General features: G+C 47.3%; 1 protein-coding gene across 3 annotated transcripts; it reads right to left on the minus strand.

The window, feature by feature from the left end:
• Positions 1-407: 407 nt before the first annotated feature.
• Sall4 (spalt like transcription factor 4) lies at positions 408-17,370 on the minus strand. 3 transcript variants are annotated; one of them, XM_015479668.2, is made up of 5 exons: positions 17,098-17,370; positions 8,554-8,571; positions 6,860-7,855; positions 4,480-4,760; positions 408-2,498 (listed from the first exon to the last, which is right to left on the minus strand). In XM_015479668.2, the coding sequence occupies exons 1-5, from the start codon at positions 17,207-17,209 to the stop codon at positions 2,076-2,078; spliced, it is 1,830 nt and encodes a 609-aa protein (XP_015335154.1). In that variant the 5' UTR covers positions 17,210-17,370; the 3' UTR covers positions 408-2,075. The 3 variants fall into 3 exon arrangements, with proteins under 3 accessions (XP_015335154.1, XP_015335147.1, XP_048666803.1); XM_015479661.2 differs by having other exon boundaries at positions 5,546-7,855; XM_048810846.1 differs by lacking the exon at positions 8,554-8,571 and having other exon boundaries at positions 5,546-7,855; positions 17,087-17,370.
• Between the last annotated feature and the right edge of the window lie 2,197 nt (positions 17,371-19,567).

A 19,567-nucleotide genomic window follows, 5' to 3' on the forward strand; every position in this document is an offset into this window, starting at 1 on the left:
TAAAATAAAGGCATTGCGTCCACCTATAACTAAAAAATAAATAATTTGCTGAGGCTGGCCTTGAACTCCTGTGCCATCCTCCAGAAGTGCTGGGATTATAGATGTGCACCACCACACCCGATTCCATTCCCTTTTAATATAGTTTAATTATGGCAAGAACACTTAACGGAAGACCTAAATTAAGTGCACAGTACACCCCCAGTACCAAAAAAAGAAGATAAAGAAGAAGTAGTAGCGGTGAGGTTAAAAACCGCAGGTAGAAAGGTCTCATGTATGCCTGGGAAGCAGGTCCAGTGTGGATGTAACCAGCTGTCTATCTTTAGGAAACAGAAGGTCACAAGAAAACTGAAAATGATGGTCAAGTTCTCAGGTTTGGAACTGAAACTATCAGAAAACATACACACCTGGTAAGTGGAAAAAAAACATTCAAAGTTTATTTTGCAACAGACAAACAGCATCAGCAGGTCCTACAGGGGTTTCTCCATTGGTCACACATTCACTAGGCACTGTGAGCTCAGCAGTGAGAGCCACTGGGGTGTTCTCCGTAACAATATCCGCGTCACAGTGTAAACAGGCGCTATGACTGTGTTCACTTACAATTCCAGAAGGAAAGGCACAACTTGGCAAAAACATATATTTTTTTTCTTTCTTTTTTGGATCCTAAAGCCAGGTGCAATAACTAAGACAAAACTTTGGGTAACAGTCTTGATCCACGTTTCAACAAGGGCCATCCGAACAGAGGGAAAGAATCCTCGGCCCCAAGGCCGGGTCCTTCTTTCTCCTTCTTCATTCAACCATTAGAGCAGTGTCTCGGCCTCTGCTCTACATTATCACATGCACGAAAGGGGATTTGAAAAAGGAATCACAAAGACATCGTGAATGTCTGGCTGTTCCCACCAATACGTCAACTCTTAGGTCTAAGACAGGGCCTGGGAATACTTCAGCGGTCATAAAATAGGAAAATAAAGACTATGGCTACTAACATAAAAAAATAAATGAGGTAGATAAATTAAAGCTTTCACACCCAGGACTCGCCTGTTTCAACTTCGTAGCCTTCATGCAACTCAAGGAAAAATAAAAATCTTCATTATTACTTGTAAGTTGCACTGGGGAAATTGAAAAAAAAAAAAAGAAGAAGAAGAAAATGTGAACCTGTGATAGAAGTACGCCCTTCCATGAGCTTCTTCTTGAGAATGAGAATGTAGTTCCTCAATAGAGTAGGCACTGGCAAACTACATCACGTCACCTGAGAACCCCCACTCTTCTGGTATCTGGGAAGACAAGGCATCTGGACATGTGGGGAGTAGCTGGCACTCTTGGGGCTTCAGATGAACTGTCTTTAAATAAGCAGCAACACACATTGGCTCCCTAAGGACTAAAATAAGTCCAGGAAAGGGCATCCTACTTAAGATTCTAAGGTTGAAGGAATTTTGTTCATTCTACAACCTTAGGGTTTTTTGTTTTGTTTTGTTTTGTTTTTTTTAAAGTACATTCAAAAATTAAAAAAAAAAAAAAAAAAGATGGGCACAGGATTGAAGGTCATGTAAAACAGGCCCCCTAAGTAGAGGGCAGAAGGTGTCCATCCACTTATTTATGCACATTTGGTTGCCCTGGAGGTAGAGTGTACCCCCCACCCACCCAATTAGGCTAAGTAGTTGTCTTTTCCACCAGGGTGCTCAGTAATTTCCAACTGTTTCACCCTGAAAGAGGCAACAGTCTTTGGAAAGTCACTCTAGGTTGTACAAAGCTTCTATGTATACATACAGTTTGTTGCAAGTAACAAAGCTACTTTGCAAGACCCGCTTCTTTCCAAAAGAAAATAAAAATAAAAATAAAAAGGTTCTAGTCTGTTTTGGTATGCCTATTTTTGCTTTTCAATTTTTCCTTTTTTTGCAAAGCAGCATAGCAACAATCGTGATTGTAGGACTGCCCAAGGTTGAGGTCACAACCGTAAACATCATTTGCATATCAGTAAGAATAAAGAAAAGAGGAGATGGGTTCTTGAAGAAAACCAAAAACCAGTCCATCCATTACACCAGATCTGCACTTCTCCTGGCTGGCAGGTTCTCCTGGGCTCAGCTGACTGCGATCTTGTTTTCCTCCAGGAAGTGAGGGAACTGGTGTTTGGCAACGCTGTCGGCAACACCCGGCTTCTCCACCTCGGCACTGCCCCCAGACTGGGAGTCCATCTTGGAGACCGTGGCGCTGCTGGCCACAGAGCTGGCCCCCAGGGAAACCGGTAGGGTGGGAATGCCGCCACTCTGGATCACGGAGATCTCGTTGTTCTTCACGGCCAGGCCACCATTGAGCACACTGGTGTACTGGTTCCACACGACAGGGACAGGGTCCACACGTACCGAGGGTGCCAGGATCTCTTTAGGAAATATTTCGGAGACTCTCTTTCCATCCGTACCCAACAGGGCCATGGTGTTCTCGATGGCCAGCTTCCTCCCGCGGCGAGCTGAGTTATTGTTTGCCCCATGTGTCATGTAGTGGACCTGCGGACAGGACAGAGTTTCTTAGCAAATATTCTACTGCTCCCCAGCAAGACCAAACCAGCCTGCATGTGGCTTTGGTTCTACCCAACGAGTGTCTCTCAATATACTTTTTTTTTTATTCAGGAAGTAGATTATATAAAAAAAATTAAAATTCAAATACTGGGTAAGGGGGAAGCAGAGATCTGGCAGTATCTGGCCAGCACTCCTGCCTAGAGAGACCAAGGCAGTGCCTAGACTCTTGTCTCTGTGTGTGTACTTATGCAAACACCTGCTACATGCCAGGCACTGTTCCAAATGTCAAGGTCAATATTTGTCCTATTCCGCTTGTAATCCCAGTGGCTTGGGAGTTGGGAGGCTGAGGCAAAAGGATCACAAGTTCAAGGCCAGCCTCAGCAATTTAGCAAGCCCCTCAGCAACACAGCGAGACCCTGTCTCAAAAAGTGCTAAAGATGTGGCTCAGCGGTTAAGTGCCCCTGGATTCAATTCCTGGTACCATTAAAAAACAATAACAACAAAAACCAAGGCCTTGGGTTCTATCCCCAGCACTGGGAAAAAACAAAACTGAAATCTGGTTGGGAAAGCCACAGAAGGCCATGATGAGAAGGAGATGCTATTCAATGTAGGTCTTCCTAAGGAAAGACCCTACTACCTGTCCCCTGGATGCTTTCCATAATTATTTCTCCTGCCTGCCCTTCAAGTTTTCGAATATTTTTTTAGCTTCTTTAAAAGTTTTAAAAACCCTTGTGTGAGGTATCAGGTTTCTCAGGCACTCAATGCATCTTTACTGACACCCTGGAGACCAGTGGCCACCCCACGGGGGGCGGAACAGAAGAGGCTGCTTGTGCATCACTAGCGCTGCTCACTGCTGTTGCTAGCAGTGACTGCGAAGGTTCTACTTAAGAGCACTTGGTCTTGCTCCAGAATAACCCTGGAGTTCATCATTACCACCATCCAGGGCAGCCAGGGAGACCGAGTCACAGCAAGCCACCTGCCCAAATAAGCCAGGGGCTTACGCACTGATGAAAGATCCAGGGGGATGCACATTGCTCAGAGCTATACAGCAAACCAGAGGTGGGGCCAGGTGGAAAACCCCAGAGCCCTCTTCCCATCTGCAGGACACTTTCACCCTTCACGGGGGCAGCTCCTCCTACAGCAGTAATAGCACAGACCACTCTCTGGAAGGACTCAGCTGCACGGCTATTAACTTGGAGGCTACTGTTTGTTTTAAACTCCAGTGCTTCCGGACATGCATTTATATAATACTCATATTTAATCATGGTATTTAACTCAACTTAGCAGGCCAGGAAACAGAAATTCAGTGGTTGTCAAGCCTGGAAGGTTAAACCAATGCATAAATGATCAATATCAGCTCACAACTAATAACAAAGATCTTCTGTTTCCAGACTTATTCTATGGATCTACTTAGCTTTTTTTTTGGCTGCGCTGGGGATCAAACCCAGAGCCTCATGCATGCTCGATGTCCCATCAAGTGCTGTACCACTGAGCTACAGCCCAGCCCTTAACTATTAAAAGAAAATTAGAGCCAGGCACAGTGGCACATACCTCTAATCCCAGAGGCTCGGGAGACTGACAGGAGAATCACGAGTTCAAAGCCAGCCTTAGCAAAAGTAAGGGGCTAAGCAACTCAGTGAGACCTGTCTCTAATAATAAAATACAAAATAGGGATGGGGATGTGGCACAGGGGTCAAGTACCCGAGTTCAATCCCTGGTACCAAAAAAAAAAAAAAAAGATATTTCAAGAGCCATCACTTATGAGATGTGATTATATATCCCTTGCCTCTTTTTTTTTGCAGTACTGGGGATGGAACCTAGGGCCTTACACATGCTAAGCCAAGTGCTCTACCACTGAGCTACACCCCCAGCACCTCCCTTGTCTCAAACACACGCAAAATTCCTTAAGTGGAATTTATCACGAAACACACCGATAAATCACCCTGCCAGAAAGCACAGCGAAACCCACCTTCAGGTTGCCTTTGGTGGTGAACGCTCGCCCACATATGTTGCACACGAAAGGCTTCTCTCCAGTGTGCGTGCGTTCGTGAATCTGAAGGGCACTGGCGGATGAGAAGTTCTTCCCACACCGTGTGCAGCCATGTTGCTTGGCCTGTCGGCGTGGCTGGGCCGCTAACAAAGGTGTCATGCCTGGGGACATGGTGGAGGGTCCTACAAATGTGCCGGGAACTTCAACTTTGACATAGGTGGGTTGTGCTCGAATAAACGTTGATGGGAGACTGCTACGACCTAGTATGTGAGGGGAAGAAAATCCAAACCTTTATCATCCAACACCCACTCATCCTTAGAAACAAGACAGCTTTGAAAACAACTGCCCACTAAACCAGAGGAGATGGCTTACAGGAAATGACACCTCACCAGCAGCTTGCCTTTGGATTGTTCATCTGCACAAAGAATAGAGACTGGAAAACGGACCCTTTCGGTTTTGCATCAAAGAATGGGCAACATGGGAATACACGTAACTCAAGTTCAAGTTTCTGCATCAAGAGTTACCTTTAAAACCTGCCCAGGACCTATCTATCTGATTCTATGATGCACCTGTTACCCTATCTTACTATTAATGACATCAATACATGCCCCAAATTGATTTGTACACTTAAGATATTACTCCCCCCCCCCTTCATAAATGACTTGTGAACATTCCATTAGGGAGCAAGACCTCAGAATCAAGAAACTATAGTTCATTTCAGTGACCAAAAAGCAGTTTTGCCCACTGCTACTGGGATTTGCTTAAGATTACCCCTAGATCCCCATGGGGTCAAAAACAAAAATAAAAACCAACAATAATGATGCTTGTCCATACCCAATTTGCATTAACCACTATAAGTAAAAAGCCTGTTCACGGCTAGGACAGAGGTGGTTATTATGTCCCTCTACCCAGAAGTACAGGAAAGCTAATTGCCCTACAGAGGAGCTGCTTCACATCATACTCCGTTTGCAAAAGTTCAACCCAGGTTCCTTTTTGATGACCTTGAGCCCACAAGGGACATAAGTGAAATCCAAAGCTCTATCACCTTCCATCTCGGGGCGGCTGTTCTCGGAGGTCTCAGCTTTGCCCCCAGCATCGGGAGACCTGGACTTGATGCTTTCTGCTTGGCTATTGGCCGGGGACACGGCCTGGAAGGACATGGTTTCCATGGCATCTGGGCTTCGGCTCTGATACTCCTGGTCGCCCATGAGCGAGGACGAGTCGTTGGTCAGGCCGTCGCTCTCCACTGAGCCATTTTCTCGGCTGCTCTGGCGCTGCAGGCCCCCAGGGGCAGGACCCACCTTCACTGGGGCATCTAGGGAAGCCATCACAGGGAACCCCAGGGTGGGTGATGCCACGTGGGTGCTGGGAAGAGGTGCAGGGACCTTTGAGGAGCCAGCGGGGGCATCCTGGGACGTTACTTCATCTACATCAATGCTCTCGACCTCCTCGGGGCAGGAGGCACCTGTGCTGCCACTCTCCCCAACCATCATGGGCTCGGAACCCGTAAAGTCACAGGGGCTGTCTGGCAGAGGCGTGTTGGGAATCTGGCCACCCATGTGCATCCGGATGTGCTGCTGCAACATGACCGCGTTGGTAAACTTCTTCTGGCAGATGGGGCACGAATGCTGGGTCTTTACAGATGTGTTGGCTCGGTGAACCCCAAGATGCGTCTTCAAGTTGCCTTTGGTAGAAAAAGCTCGGCCACAGACCTTGCACTGGAAAGGCCTCTCCCCGGTGTGGGTGCGGTAATGCATCTTGAGAGAGCTCTGGCAGCTTAGGACTCGGTGGCAGATGAGACATTCGTTGGGGTCCGTGGTGGCCTTGTCGATGTTTTCCACCAGCTGCTGTAACTTCAGGGTCTCTGACCCTGGCTCGGAGGTCCCACTCCCCTGGAAACCACCAACCCTTGGGGAATTATGGTTGGGTCCCACCCCAGATAGTGGGGGTCCACCCTCACTTTCCGGAGAAGGCCCAGGCTGCAGGTCGCCGGGCAGTGGGCCACCCCGGAGGTCCTTGGGGTTAGTCCCCGGAGAGAGATTTTGAGGTAGCCCTATGCAAGGGGTCCCTGTTACAAGGACAGGTTTGCTGTCTAAAGAGAGACTCGATTCATCTACAGGGACGGGGACAGAGAGTGCATAGGGGATGCCATTGCCTGCTGCCATTTTGTCCTGGAACTCGGCAAACAGCTGGGGGTTCGCCTTCACCTGGGGGTGTCGGTGAAAGTGTACCTTGAGGTTGCCCTTGGTGGTGAAGCGGTGACCACAGACAGAGCACACGAAGGGTCTCTCTCCAGTATGGGAGCGGAGGTGGATCTGCAAGGAGCTATCAGTCCCAAAAACCTTGCTACAGTACTTACACTTGTGCTTGAAGAGGGCCGCCTCGTCTTTGGGTTTGACATCCACAGCGGAGATGTTCGGTGGCTTCCCTTTCCCTTTCTTGGATGGGTCTAGCGCCATGGCGGAGAAAGGGCTCTGGAAGAGCACAGAACCTGGGGCCTGAGGTAGCAAAGCGCTCGGGAGCCGAGACACGACATTCGGGAGCACTCGAGTCCCGTCTGGCTTCAGGGCAAAGGGGGTCAGCCCTGGGGACAGCGAGCCAGCGGTGGAAGGGATGTTGGCATGAGGTAGCTTGGCTTGTTTCAAGGCATCCAGAGACAGGCCTTGGCTTCCGGCCTTCTGGCTGAGCAGCGCCACGGTGGCGGACACCTGCTGGGACACGTGGCTGCCCAGGGTCTTCAGGGCGTCGGTCCCGCCCGAGTGCAGGGCGTGCGCCGCCCACATGTTCACCTGCACGCGGATCTGCTCGGTGAGCTGCAGCTGCTGGAGCTGCTGCTGCTGCAGGCACAGGATCTGCTCCAGGACCCACGGGATGCCATGGGCGCTGGGCACCGGGGCGGCCGGCGCGTCGGCGCTGCGCTGGTTCACCGCCACCTTGGTGCCCCGGAGTGCCTGCAGAGTCACATTAGTGTTGGCCACTTTGCCTTTGGGTAAATAGCTTATGTCCTGGGGCGAGGGCGGCAGGGCGGCCTCTGCCTTCAAGTACACGCCGGGCGCCTTCTCCTTGGCGCTGCCGCTGCTCCCCTGGTGACCATCCTTACTGCTTGGGCTGAGCGGCGGGTGGTTCAGCACCGCTCTGGAGAAGTCCTCTGAAGGCACTGGTCCCTCGCTGTCGTTCATGATGAGGACAGGTGAAATCTTAGTGCAATTTTTCTTATGTTCCAAGAACTCCGAGAGGCTGAAGAACTCGGCACAGCATTTCTCACAGATATGAGTGTCCTCCTGGCGGAGCCGCTTCGCAGTGGCTTTGTCCCCACCTGCTTCATCGCCACTGCCCGTGTGGTTCATTGAAGCACCTGTCACAAGACAGAAAAAAGCTAAGAACTCAACCCAAGGAAAGGACACATGACACCTAGGAAAGAACCAGACTTCAATGACAGGCACTCCTCGGGTGTTCCCACGGGAGAAGGCTGGACTCGGAGACAGAGGCACCCAAAAGGTCGGAATGAACAAAGCTGTGGGCTGAATTATGCTCCCCCAAAAGATATGGCCAGCGCCAGCTCAGTGGTAGAGCGTGCGCCTGGCCCATGTGAGGCCTTGGGTTCCAAACTCAGCATGTGACCTGTGCATGTGACCTGATCAGATAAGGTCTTTGCAAATGTAACTAGACTGGGCCTAGGTTTATCCAAGGCTGGTATTGTTATTTGAGAAAGAGAGATTTGAGATGTACCAGATGTCTCCCTCAGAGCCTCTAGAAGGAACCAAACCTGCTATCACCTACATTTGGACCGGCCTGGCCTCCATACCTGTGAGAGAATAAATTTCAGTTCATTTAAGTCATCCAGTCTAAGACGGTTAATGGCAACCCTAGGAAAGGAATAACTTATCAAAACAATCCCATCCCAACCCCTGCACCTCTCTCAGAGTCAGCTTACAGAGGCAAACAGATGGGTTATGCTGTCTAAGAGAAGGACATTAAACCTGCTCAGATCATGGATGCTGACCTCCTTCTTCAGCCCATAGTAAGTGAAAGGCAGTCAATGACTCATTCAACCAACGCACCCGGCACCCGCTTTCCAGGGGCAACAAAAGCTTAAAGGTGCCAACAATTCAGATGGTAACACTAAATTCATTTGAAATACAGAGCACAGCAACTTGGGTGAATTGAGATAGGAAGGACAAGAAGAATGTTCCTAGAACAGCTTCATATGTGGGAAACACACGGAAAAAGACTGCAATGCCCAAGCAAGACACAAACGTAGAAAGACTTCATTGACTTTTCGGATTACGACAAACCCGTTGCAGTGTCTTAACATTTAGGATTTTAAGAGGAAAAAGAAGCCATTATAGAAAGTGAGAAGTATGGAAGTAGGGGAAAGAAATGGTGGACCCCCCACCACACACACATACTAACAACTTCTGCTATAATTCTATTTTTCTGAAATGAAATACACGATCCCTGATCTAGGATCCTTCAGCTGTTTTTTTCAACTTATGACAGTGTGACAGCAACACAGGCTCAGTACTTGGAATTCTGCATTTTGACCTTTGCTTGGGAATCCTCTCTTGTGATGCTGGAAATCCACAGAATCACCAGCAGCAAGTGAGATCTTCAGCACCACAGCGTGGTTAGGTGGGGGTGCTCAGTCAGTTGGGTATATTAACTGCATTCTCTGCTCACGATAACTTCAACTTACTCTGGGTTTATTGGGATATAATCCCACTATAAGTCAAGGAACATCTGTGTACAAAAGCTAAGTCCTATTTTGAGTCTTATCTTCTTAAAACTGACTGACCCGTAGATTTTTTGGGCAAGTGGATCCTATCCAGATTAGGGTTAGTATTAGCGTACACATTCTGATTCCCTTTTGAGGACTGTGCTGTACCCAGAGGCTTGGGTCCTAGGAATCTGAAGCCTGGTGGGGAGTCTCTGTCCAGCCCCCTGCCACCCTATCAGGTAGGCTAGGCCCTCCCCAAAGAAGGCACTGGAGCTTGGAGTCTCAGGACAAAAGGCACATCTTAGACCTAGCACCTCTGGGCTTGTGAACCTGAGCCATACACACATTTGCACAAGCACAAAGATCCATGTTATCAAGTGTGCACATGTTTGTTTGTTTGTTTGTTTGTAAAGGCAAAACTGTTTACAGTGGTGACAAAGGAAATCCTGGTTCACCCACAGTGCAAAAAAAAGAGTGTAAGTTCTGCATGCTGCACAAGTCAGGTGATGTAAGCCCCAGAAGCAGGAAGTAGCAGGACTTCTTTTGTTTAAAATGAAGCCTATGTGTGACTTTTCCATGTAGATGGAGCCAAGGCAAGGTTGCACACCACTTTCAAATAAATAAACAATTGCTTTTTATGTTAGTAAACCATGGATTTTGACTGAAAAGCTTCCAATAGTTTGGAGGAAGGATGGATCTTGAAGAACAACCTTAATAAACTGACTTCATTTTTACCAATTTCAGACTGAGTAAAAAGAAGACTTCCAAAGTCATCCAGTGCCTACCTCACCAACCATGCTCACCACCTACTGTGTGCAGAGGAAGCAGGGCTGTGGGGGCAAGGATGGACCCACCATTTGTATGTTTCCTTTCATGTCTTTACATTGCAGCTATTTTTTCTCAGGGATATTTTTGAGATTCCAAAAGTATCCCTCTTTTCAACACACAAACACATGTAAAACACACACAAGAAAAACCACACACATTCCTTCTTTACGGCACTGGGATGAACCAGGGATGCTTATTTTTCATACGAAGACAGAGCCTTGCTAATTCTCCCAGGCTTACTTCAAATTTGCAATCCTCCAGCCTCAGCCTCCTGAGTCACTGGGATTAGCCATGTGCCACCACTATTCCTCCCTCCACATCCTTCTTTTTTTTTTGCAGTACTGGGTATTAAACGCAGGCCTCATGCATGCTAGGCAAGTGCCCTACCACTAAGTTACATCCTCAGCCCCAGAAGGGATATGATGCCACAAGGCTGCTTCCAGAGACAGTTGCATAGGGGAGGCAGAGCACAAAGACCTAAGGCCTCCATAGCACTCTGACTCAGTCCTAGGTTAAGAGTCAAGTTAAAAAACAAAGACGAAGAAAAAAAAATCTCATCAATTCCCAGATCAATGGTATCTGTTAATGCAATTCATGTGCTCAAATGCAGTGCGTATGGGTAGGTAATGGGGGTGGTGTTAACTGGCACAATCTTTCTGGAAAAGCAATTTTGTAATTATGTGTCAAAAACTTTCTCTGGGGGAAATACACCCACAGGTGGGAACATAAATGGATATAGCTTCTTCAGGGAGTCATCTGGCAACATCTTAATTTTAGTTTAATTCTCCTTGACTCAGCAATTCCTTTGTTAGGAATCTACTTCCTGTACTGCAAGGTATTTCTTGCAGCATTTCTCATATTAACAAACAAGTACACAAATGGACACACACTGTCCATCAGGAAGTTTCTGGTTAAATAAATTAGAGTGCACAAAAGATGAACATTGTATCCTACCAAGACAAGTAGACTGTGTTAGTGTGCTCCTCCACAGAACAACCGCCCAGGAGTTATTTCATAAGAGGGAAAAAAAGGGAAGAGAACAGGATGTGTATATAATGTGCTCCCATTTGGGCTCACAGATAAAGACATAAATATGTACATGGAAACGGAAAATGATACAAGAGAAACAGTTGCTGGTATCCACCTCCTGGAGAATGCACCTGGGAACTCAGGTGGAAGAGAAAACTGTAAACTGTACCCACCTTTGTCCTACGGCTTCTTTTAGACTGACATTAAACATCTAAAACACATCTAAAACTCCTGGGTCAAGCTAACTCCTCTCGTCACCCTTGTGTCTCTCTCCTGCTTCTGAAGACCCAAAAGTTCCCGCAAAAATGTCAAGCTCCCCACGCTGTTCCTTAGGCCCAGGCAAACCTCTACCCACCACCCATACTCGTCAAAGGCCTGTGCCCGAACTCATTTATCTTCAAATCCACTTAACCAAACCAGCATCTTTCTGCCGCTTTGTACATGTGAAAACCGAGGCTCAGAAATAATTAAGTGGCTCAAGGTGACATACAGCTAAACTAAAAATAAATAAGTACTGAGTTCTTAGATACTAGTTGAGGAGGACAATAAGACAAGGGACCTAGTCCACCCCCCCACCCCCGCATGGTACTGGGATTGAACCTAGGGGTGCTCTACCACAGAGCCACATACCCAGCCCCTTATTTCTAGACGGGTCTCTGTAAATTGCTGACCCACCATGTCCTGCTATAATGTATCATAAGTATATCACACTGTGGTTTCTTTGGAGCATCACAAACCAGTATCATATCAATAAATGTTTCTGTCCCTCTCCCGGGTAGATGTTAATCGTTTTTAGGGGCAATATTCTCTCACTGAAGGTACATTCTAAAGCAGGAATTTTTGTTGTTGGGCAGAGTGCTGGGGATTGAACCCAGAGCCCTGTATATGCTAAAGATGCGATCTATCAATGAACTACACAAACCGCAGCTCCTAAAAGCAGTCTTTTAATTTTCTTAGTTTTAGATGGGCACAATAATTAATTTTTACTTGCTCCTGAGAACTGAACCCAGTGCCTCACACACGCCAGGTGAGCTCTCTACCGCTGAGCCACAGCCCTAGCTTCTAAAGCAGACATTCTTAAGCAGGGGTTCATGAAATTAGGAAAAAAATACTTTCGTAAGAACTGAAAATGGGCATTTCTTTTAATTTGGCATGTGAGGAATAAGTGACAGTGGTATCAGCAGAGCCTGTGACACTGTCACAAACACACACATTTTCACATGGCCTACAGTTGGTGCAATGACTTGACAATTTGGTGGTTACCTGGCAGGATGCTGATCTTGTTACTTATTGTATTAGGAATTGTTATATATTAATTAATATAGGCCCGTGGGTACAAGCAGGAGGACCAGGACCCAGTTCCAGAAACGCAGAGGATACCCAAATCCATGCCTGCTAAAGTCCCTGATACAAAATGGCGCAGCATTTGCATATAATGTGGACATCCCTCTGCATACTTTGAATCCTCCCCAGGTGACTCACAATACCCCTAATACAATGTAAATGTAGGGGAAGTCTTGTTCTAAAGTGTGTGGCTTAGGGAGCCAGGGCAAGAGACAAAAGCCTGTGCATGTGGGTACAGATGCAAGGTTTCCCCCAAACATTTTCCCCCCTAGTTGTTGATATTTTATTTATTTATATGTGGTGCTGAGAATCGAACCCAGTGCCTCACACATGCAAAGCAAGTGCACTACTGCTAAGCCACAGTCCCAGCCCTTCCCCAAACATTTTTTGACATGTGCTTGGTTGAATCTGCAGATGCAGAGCCCGCAGACACGGAGGGCCAGGCGCACATCACGAAGGTCTCATTTTGGGGAACAGCACTTCTGTTCCCTTGGCATCCCGTGGATCTTCAACATGTCGACGGCATAAAAAAGGTTAAGCTCCTCTGCTGGAAGGATCTACTGGTTCCCAGAGTGATTTACAGCCCGAAAACCAGCTGCCTTCACTGTATACACAAGCCTGGAAGCCGCACCGGCAACATCCCGCTTGAGTCTTAAAACAGCAGCAGCTCTGTTTGCCTGTGCAGTAAAAAGTACTCGTGCATCCCCACCACCCCTGGCACATCCTGAGGGCGTATTTGCCAAGGAGTAAGAGGACTCCGTGAGGAACAATGGCTGGGTATGCTTAAGTTAACCCGAAAAGAAAAAAGCAAAGTTCAGAGGGATTACACAACAACTCCTTCTTCCATCCCTGGGCCCCACCCCCACCCCGAATTTTAGGAATGTTATCTCTCAGCATCTAGTTATCCAATAAGTTGGAAGAATGCAGTAACCCAGCAGGGGTCTTAGATTCAATCACAGCCAAATGGATAGAGAATACTCCTGGTATTGTGCAGGAAGAAAGTTAATCTGCTAGAGGCCAATCAAATTCTGGAGACGCTAAAACGCTTAAAAATTAAAACCTGTGTATCTTGAGGGAAGCATTATGACTCAGGCTTATCTGCTTTCTCATTCCTATATTAGAAGAATGACTATGAGCAGATTATCTAAGGCACACAACATCTCCTACCCTCCCCCACCACCCAGATAAGGGCTTACCAAAAAAACAAAAGGAAATTAGGTCCCCAAGTGTTGTTGAGCCAGTGGCAAGGGCCCTGTTAACCAGTTTAATTTTAAAAATGTGTAGATGGCAAATTAGACCCCAAATTAAATTTCTACTTAATTAAAATTTTTTAAAAGTTTCAAGGAGCCTTGGATCAACGTCCAGGGAGGCTCTGTGAAAAAGGAAGAGTAAGAAGATCAAAAAAGACTGCTAAGGTGTGTGATCTATCTGGCCATCGGGGTTAGAGATGTGCCCCATTTTGAAATTTGCAGACTCCAGAGGGCAAGGGGCTTTGTTCCCTCCTGAGGATCCCTCCCGAACAAAGCCTGACCAGAGTGTGGAAAAAAAAAAAATTTTTTTTAATGGCAGTGACTAGTGATGCAGTTCTTGTCTGGATTTAGAGGCCTTTAAACATGTCTAGAATTTTTATTTTTAAATAATCCAAAGTACAATAGGCTAAAAGTGCTATGAAAGGGGAAAGAATTCAAGAAATTAGTTCCCTCTCACTTTTTCCAGGGCAGTAAGGCCCAAAGAAACCAAGTGCCAACATCATTTCCAACTTGCTTCCCTAGAACCTCTTCATCTAAAGCCTAGAAGGGCATATTTGAAAAACTGAAAGGGTGATTACCAAACCCAACCAGCTTCAAACACTAGACATGTCTTTTTCATCTGGGGAAGAAGGAAGATAACCCCATCCCACCACCAACTGCTCAAAGACCACCACAAACGCAACCCCTTGGATTTAGGGCAAGGCTGAAAAAAACCAAGCAGGCCAGGCACCGTGGGCAAAGTCATCCCAACCTGAAGCCACAATTGGTTGTGAGAACTAAAGATCATGATCCTGAGGTCCAGACTGGGTCGACCACAGAGTAGGCTATTTTCTCTGCAGAATTATTTCAGTGAGCAGCACCACACCATCCTGACACAATAGTAAAAGTAAAAACATTTTCTTTTTAACAAAATTATTGATCACATTCTTAACACACTTCTACAACTCAAATAATCTAACTATCATCTTATCACCTTTGTAATAAGGAACCCAAAAACTCAGGGGAAAAAAAATGAAGTTAGCCTCCTGTTCACACTGCTGAAGCTCATGCAACCAGACAGGAACACAACCCCTGCTCTAATGCCTTAAAAAAACACCACCACCGAGTTCCCTAAGCACCCACCAACACTTCACATTTCAAAAGAGGAAAAGATAACCATCTCCAGCCTCCCAAAATGGTTCCCAGCTCCTACCTACAGGAAAACTAACTGCAGGAGCCACACAAGTGTAACTGACTTGAGCCCAGGAGTGTAGGGGGCCCGGTTCTTACAGTTGAAGAACGGATTTAACGATGCAATTTATTTTTAATGAATAAAAAGGGGTTGTGGGCAAATTGCAGTCCCCTCTTCTTTTGGGGGGGAAACTCAGATGAATTGGCCTGAAACCTCACTAAAGCCAGTGTAGGTCATTTTAGGAAGTTACTTGAAACTTGGGAATCTTAATCGTTGATGGTTGTAATCCAGTTTAGCACAAAGGGCATTTGAAACCCTTTTGAGAAAATGCTAATTTTCCCTAAGTAGTGTTAGCTCCCTTCCCGACCACCTGCAGATTTTTTGACCTGCTAATTATTACCCCACCCCAACTGCATTCTCAAAGAGCGTGGCAAAATAAAGCCAGTCCAATTTTTTAAAATCATACCTATCATTTATTTATGAGGTTCGTCAAATGCAAACATCCAAAATGTAGCCATTAAAAAAAAAAAAGTCCTACTTGGGGAAACTATACTGTCCCAAAGCGGCAACTGAGGGCTCTGCAAATACATTCTAGGATCAAGGAATTCTTTCCAAGAATTCCAAAACCTTGGCGATGAATAATGGGCACAGAGGGCACTGGCTGGAGTCACTGGCAGAAATCCCCAGGGGTGTCCGTCCTGGGCCTAACCTAGCACTCTGCACAACACCCTCCTCAGCCGGCCCCACTCACCAGGTGTGAGCCAGCGGCGGTGCTGGGACCCGCCTCCCAACAGAGGGCTTGGCTTCAGAACTCGCCTCCAGGGGGCGACCGCGCGCAACTCGGCCAGGCTGGTTTGCACAAACCCTGCGGATCAATAGTGAACTCCCTCCCAAATCGCAGTGGGAGCGCACAGCCAGGCCGGAGATTCGGACCGAGCTCAGCTAACTTACGCTCCGGCCAACGTAAATTTCGGAAGCCCTCGGTAACAAGCTTTCCCTAAAAGGTGCAAAGCCCCACTTGTGTGCGCCCACCCAAAATGAAGAGGGAAGAGGAGGTCAAAGCAGGACCAGGGGAGGGGTCAGCGCCAGGAGCTCGCCCCTCCTCTAGGGAGGAAGCGGGCGGGCGGGCGGGCAGGCGGAGGGTTAACCCTTTTGTTCCAGGTGGGCCAGGCCACGAAGCCTCTCCACGCTCCCCCCACCTCCCAGCCGAGGCACAAAGGGAGTCCACTCCGGCTCCTGCGCCCTCGAGTGTGCCCTGCTCTGACCATCAGAAGCCCCGAAATCCCACGCCCACCCCCTCGGGCAAGCCAGTATTTTTCATTTGCCCTGGAAATTTTGTTTAGGGGGTGGTGGGACGCGGTGACTTAATTTTAACTAGTATATATTTGGAAAATTGCATTCCTTCCCCGACCAAAGGAGAGTACGGGAACCAAGAAGTAGCAACCGTCTTCTCCCCAAAACCAGTGTCGGAACTGGCTTCTTGGTGTCCGGGGCTGCAACGCACAGCCCATCAACTGGGAAATTAGAAGGCAGGCTCCGAGAGGAGGTTAAAAAATGCCCCCTCCCCCCACGCATATGGCTCAAAATTTATCAGGCGACAATTTGGCGGGCAGCGACGGAGAGGAGATAGTGGGAAATCGACTCGCTCCTAAACCTCCTCGGCTAAGCGGCCGGGGAGAATGGGAGTTTGTCCCAGAATCCCGGCTACACTGGTGTCCCGAACGCCTCTCGACCCGGAGGCGCTGGCCGCGGAAACGTGGGCCGGGTCAGCAGCCCCAGGAACTCGCCCTGGCCGCGACCGCCCAACCCTGGCCCGACCTCGCCCCTTTCACCTCGCCCAGCTCCCCAGAAAAAACGTGCAAGGAGCCCGGCGGGTGCACCACGGCGGGGTGGCTGTGCGCCGGCTGCCCAGGTCCCCTGGGGCCAGCACCCCTCTGGTTACCGCGGTTATTTTTAGGAAGTCGGAAATCAAAGATGGCTGGAGGTCAGGCCCCGAAAGGTTAGGGCGAAGATCGGCAGGCGGCGTAGCCTCGGGGAAAAGGCGAAAACCAACAGAAAAAAAGAAAAAAAACGTGAAAGGAGAAATAGAGTTTTCTTCTCCACCAACTCTCAGGGCGCTCCAGCCCCCTCCTCAGCGCGGGTGGCCAGCACCCCAACCCCTGCGGGTGGGCAGAGGTCGCGCCCCCTCCCCCACTTGGCCTGGGAGGGGCGCGTGCNCCGCCCGGCGGCGCCTCCAGCCCACTCGACCCGGCTCCCGCGCGCCGCTGGGGCCGCATCTGCGAACTCTGGAGTCGGCTGCTGCCGCGGCTGCTCGCCCTGGTCCTCCTCCGAGTTGATGTGCTGGGGTTTCGCCTGCTTGCGCCTCGACATGGTGCGAGCATCGGGGCGCCGGGAGAGCCGCGGTTATTTGCCCTCTCCGCCACAAATTCCTGGAGTTGGGAAATTTACCCCCCTCCAGCCAGAACGCGCATGTCCCAGTAATTATTATTATCAATAATGCATTGCGATTTATCATGAGCCCTGACAGCTGATTGGCCTGGGTCCAAGACCTCAGAGATCATTTAAATAAGCCCTCATTGATCAGGGAGGGGCGAAGCATTCTGGGCTTTGTAGTCCGGCCCTACATGTGACAAAGGCGTGTTCATCTGGGGAGCTCAGCTAATTAGCATCCGGGCTCAGATTGGCTGGGGCGTGGACGAAATCCGAGGGGACCCATCCTCGCTCCAACTATCTGAGTCCTTGGAGAGGAAAAAGGGGGTTATGTATACTTACCAAAGAACCAGAGGCATTCCTAAATTTTGGAACGTGGGTGGGTGTTCAGTAATGAGCTCCAAAAATTGAGGTTGATATCCACCAGCTGATGAGGGAGGTCTTCTCACAGTGAAATACTTTGATTCAATTCTTATATCTACAAAAAAACAAGAAAGAAAAAACCCTGAGATGTGACCTGTGTGGCCTTCCACCTTTTTCGTGATTGACCTTGCTTAAATTGAGTTTAGAAACCACAGAAGAAGGGTGAATGGGGGTTTATTCACCTTCCACCCATCGCAACTCTTAAAGCGGCCCTCCAATGTGCGGGTTTCATATAACTACGCACCGTGATTTACCCCCTTTAAATGCTGAATAATGCCACCCCCCTACCCCGCCCATTCATATTCACAAGGTTTGGTCTGTGGTTGCAGTGTAGATTTTGATTTTTTTTTTTTAACTTTAAAATGACTGGCTACTAAATATAGAAAAGACAGATTAAAAGCAAGCATAGTCAGAGATAATATCAAAACAGTAAGCAATTGCATTTTTCTCCCGTGAGGCATGAATGTCTTGATAACATCATATTTTATTACTGAGACAATGCTCTTACATCTACCATGCAATCCCAACAGGCAGTCTCAGAGTAGCTGGGTGTTACTAATTATCATTGGGCCTTTTTGCAATACAGAGTTTATTACAGAAACGATATATATAGGGGTGCCTGGAATTTTCTGAAGATAGGTATGTGTGTATTTACATCATAAATCTACATAAATTTAATGTGGCTCACTGCCTTGCACAATGTAACCGCTCAATAAATTGTTGAATGAATGACGAAATCTTCATTCTTCTAAGCTCGATGTTTCCTTGATGCCTCTAGTTGACATTTACTTCATTGTAAGGGACTGTGCAAATATACAACCCTTCCACATCTGTGCATTACATTTTCTTGATTAGTTATTTGGTAAGTTCTCGGCTTGTAAGAGGTGCTTTCCAGCTCATGAAGGAATGCAAGCAGAATAAAATGCTGGGCTCATAAATGTGTTCACCTGGGCGTTTGGACAATCCAAAGCAGAAAACCAATAAGCTTGATCACGTTTTTGATATTGGTGCTATCAATAAGCCTTATCCAAAAAGGCTGACTTCCTGTTTCTGAGCCACTGCTTGAAAGTGTCATATATTGTTTATGTAAGTTGTCTAAAGCAAATAAGATGGAATTACAGCCAAGGATGGAATTGGAAATAAGAATGTGTTTAATACGATATCTAAGCTGTTTAGAGTTCTGCTATTGAATAAAAAGGCTAATTAACTCTTCCCTTGCCAACTAATTTACTGATATTCCCAACACCTTCTCTGTGTGGCAGAAGACATAAGTTACAAACCTAAATGAATGTACAGTGGTTTACAGCTTAACACATACTAGAAGTTTAAGGAAAACTTCACGTGAGGTATGGTTGTTTATATGTATTTTAGTAGGTGATAATTAAAACATTTCTGCTAAAATTGTGGTACATGAATCTCCAAGTGATGATGATAATTGATTGGGCCCCTGGTAAATATCGCACACTGCATAAAACACACATTCTCTTTTTATCTTTAGAAGTAAGATGCTACTGTGTTCCTGTTTGTTTATTTTTTTTATATTTATTTTTCAGTTATAGGTAGATACAGTATCTTTTTTTTTTTTTAATGTGGTGCTGAGGGTCGAACCCAGGACCTCACACATGCTAGGTGAGCGCTCTATCTCTGAGCCACAACCCAGCCCAGATGCTATTGTTTCCTGTTTTGAAAATGAGGAAACTGAGACCCAAGGACACAAAGTGACTTAACTAGAAAGTCGCTGAGCTGTGAGGATTCCTAGGGCTGACTCCAGCTTTCTAGGACATTCAGTACCTGTCCTCCAGTTACAACTGGCTACACACCCGACTTGGAAACAGGAACACTTGTGGTGGAGGAAAACCAAACTGCCCTGGAAAA

The sequence above is a fragment of the Marmota marmota genome, unplaced genomic scaffold, assembly GCF_001458135.2.
Source record: "Marmota marmota marmota unplaced genomic scaffold, marMar, whole genome shotgun sequence".
Classification (NCBI taxonomy): Eukaryota; Metazoa; Chordata; class Mammalia; order Rodentia; family Sciuridae; genus Marmota; species Marmota marmota.

What these genes read in the sequence shown, in the direction of transcription:
- Sall4 (XM_048810846.1), bottom strand. Translation starts at nt 17,354, where the DNA reads ATGATAAATCGCAATGCATTATTGATAATAATAATTACTGGGACATGC. An exon ending in CAGCGGCGCGCGGGAGCCGG is followed by an intron (nt 7,856 to 17,086) that starts GTCGAGTGGGCT and finishes GTCTTGTGACAG; the next exon opens with GTGCTTCAATGAACCACACG. An exon ending in CCACCAAAGGCAACCTGAAG is followed by an intron (nt 2,499 to 4,479) that starts GTGGGTTTCGCT and finishes TCCTGTCCGCAG; the next exon opens with GTCCACTACATGACACATGG.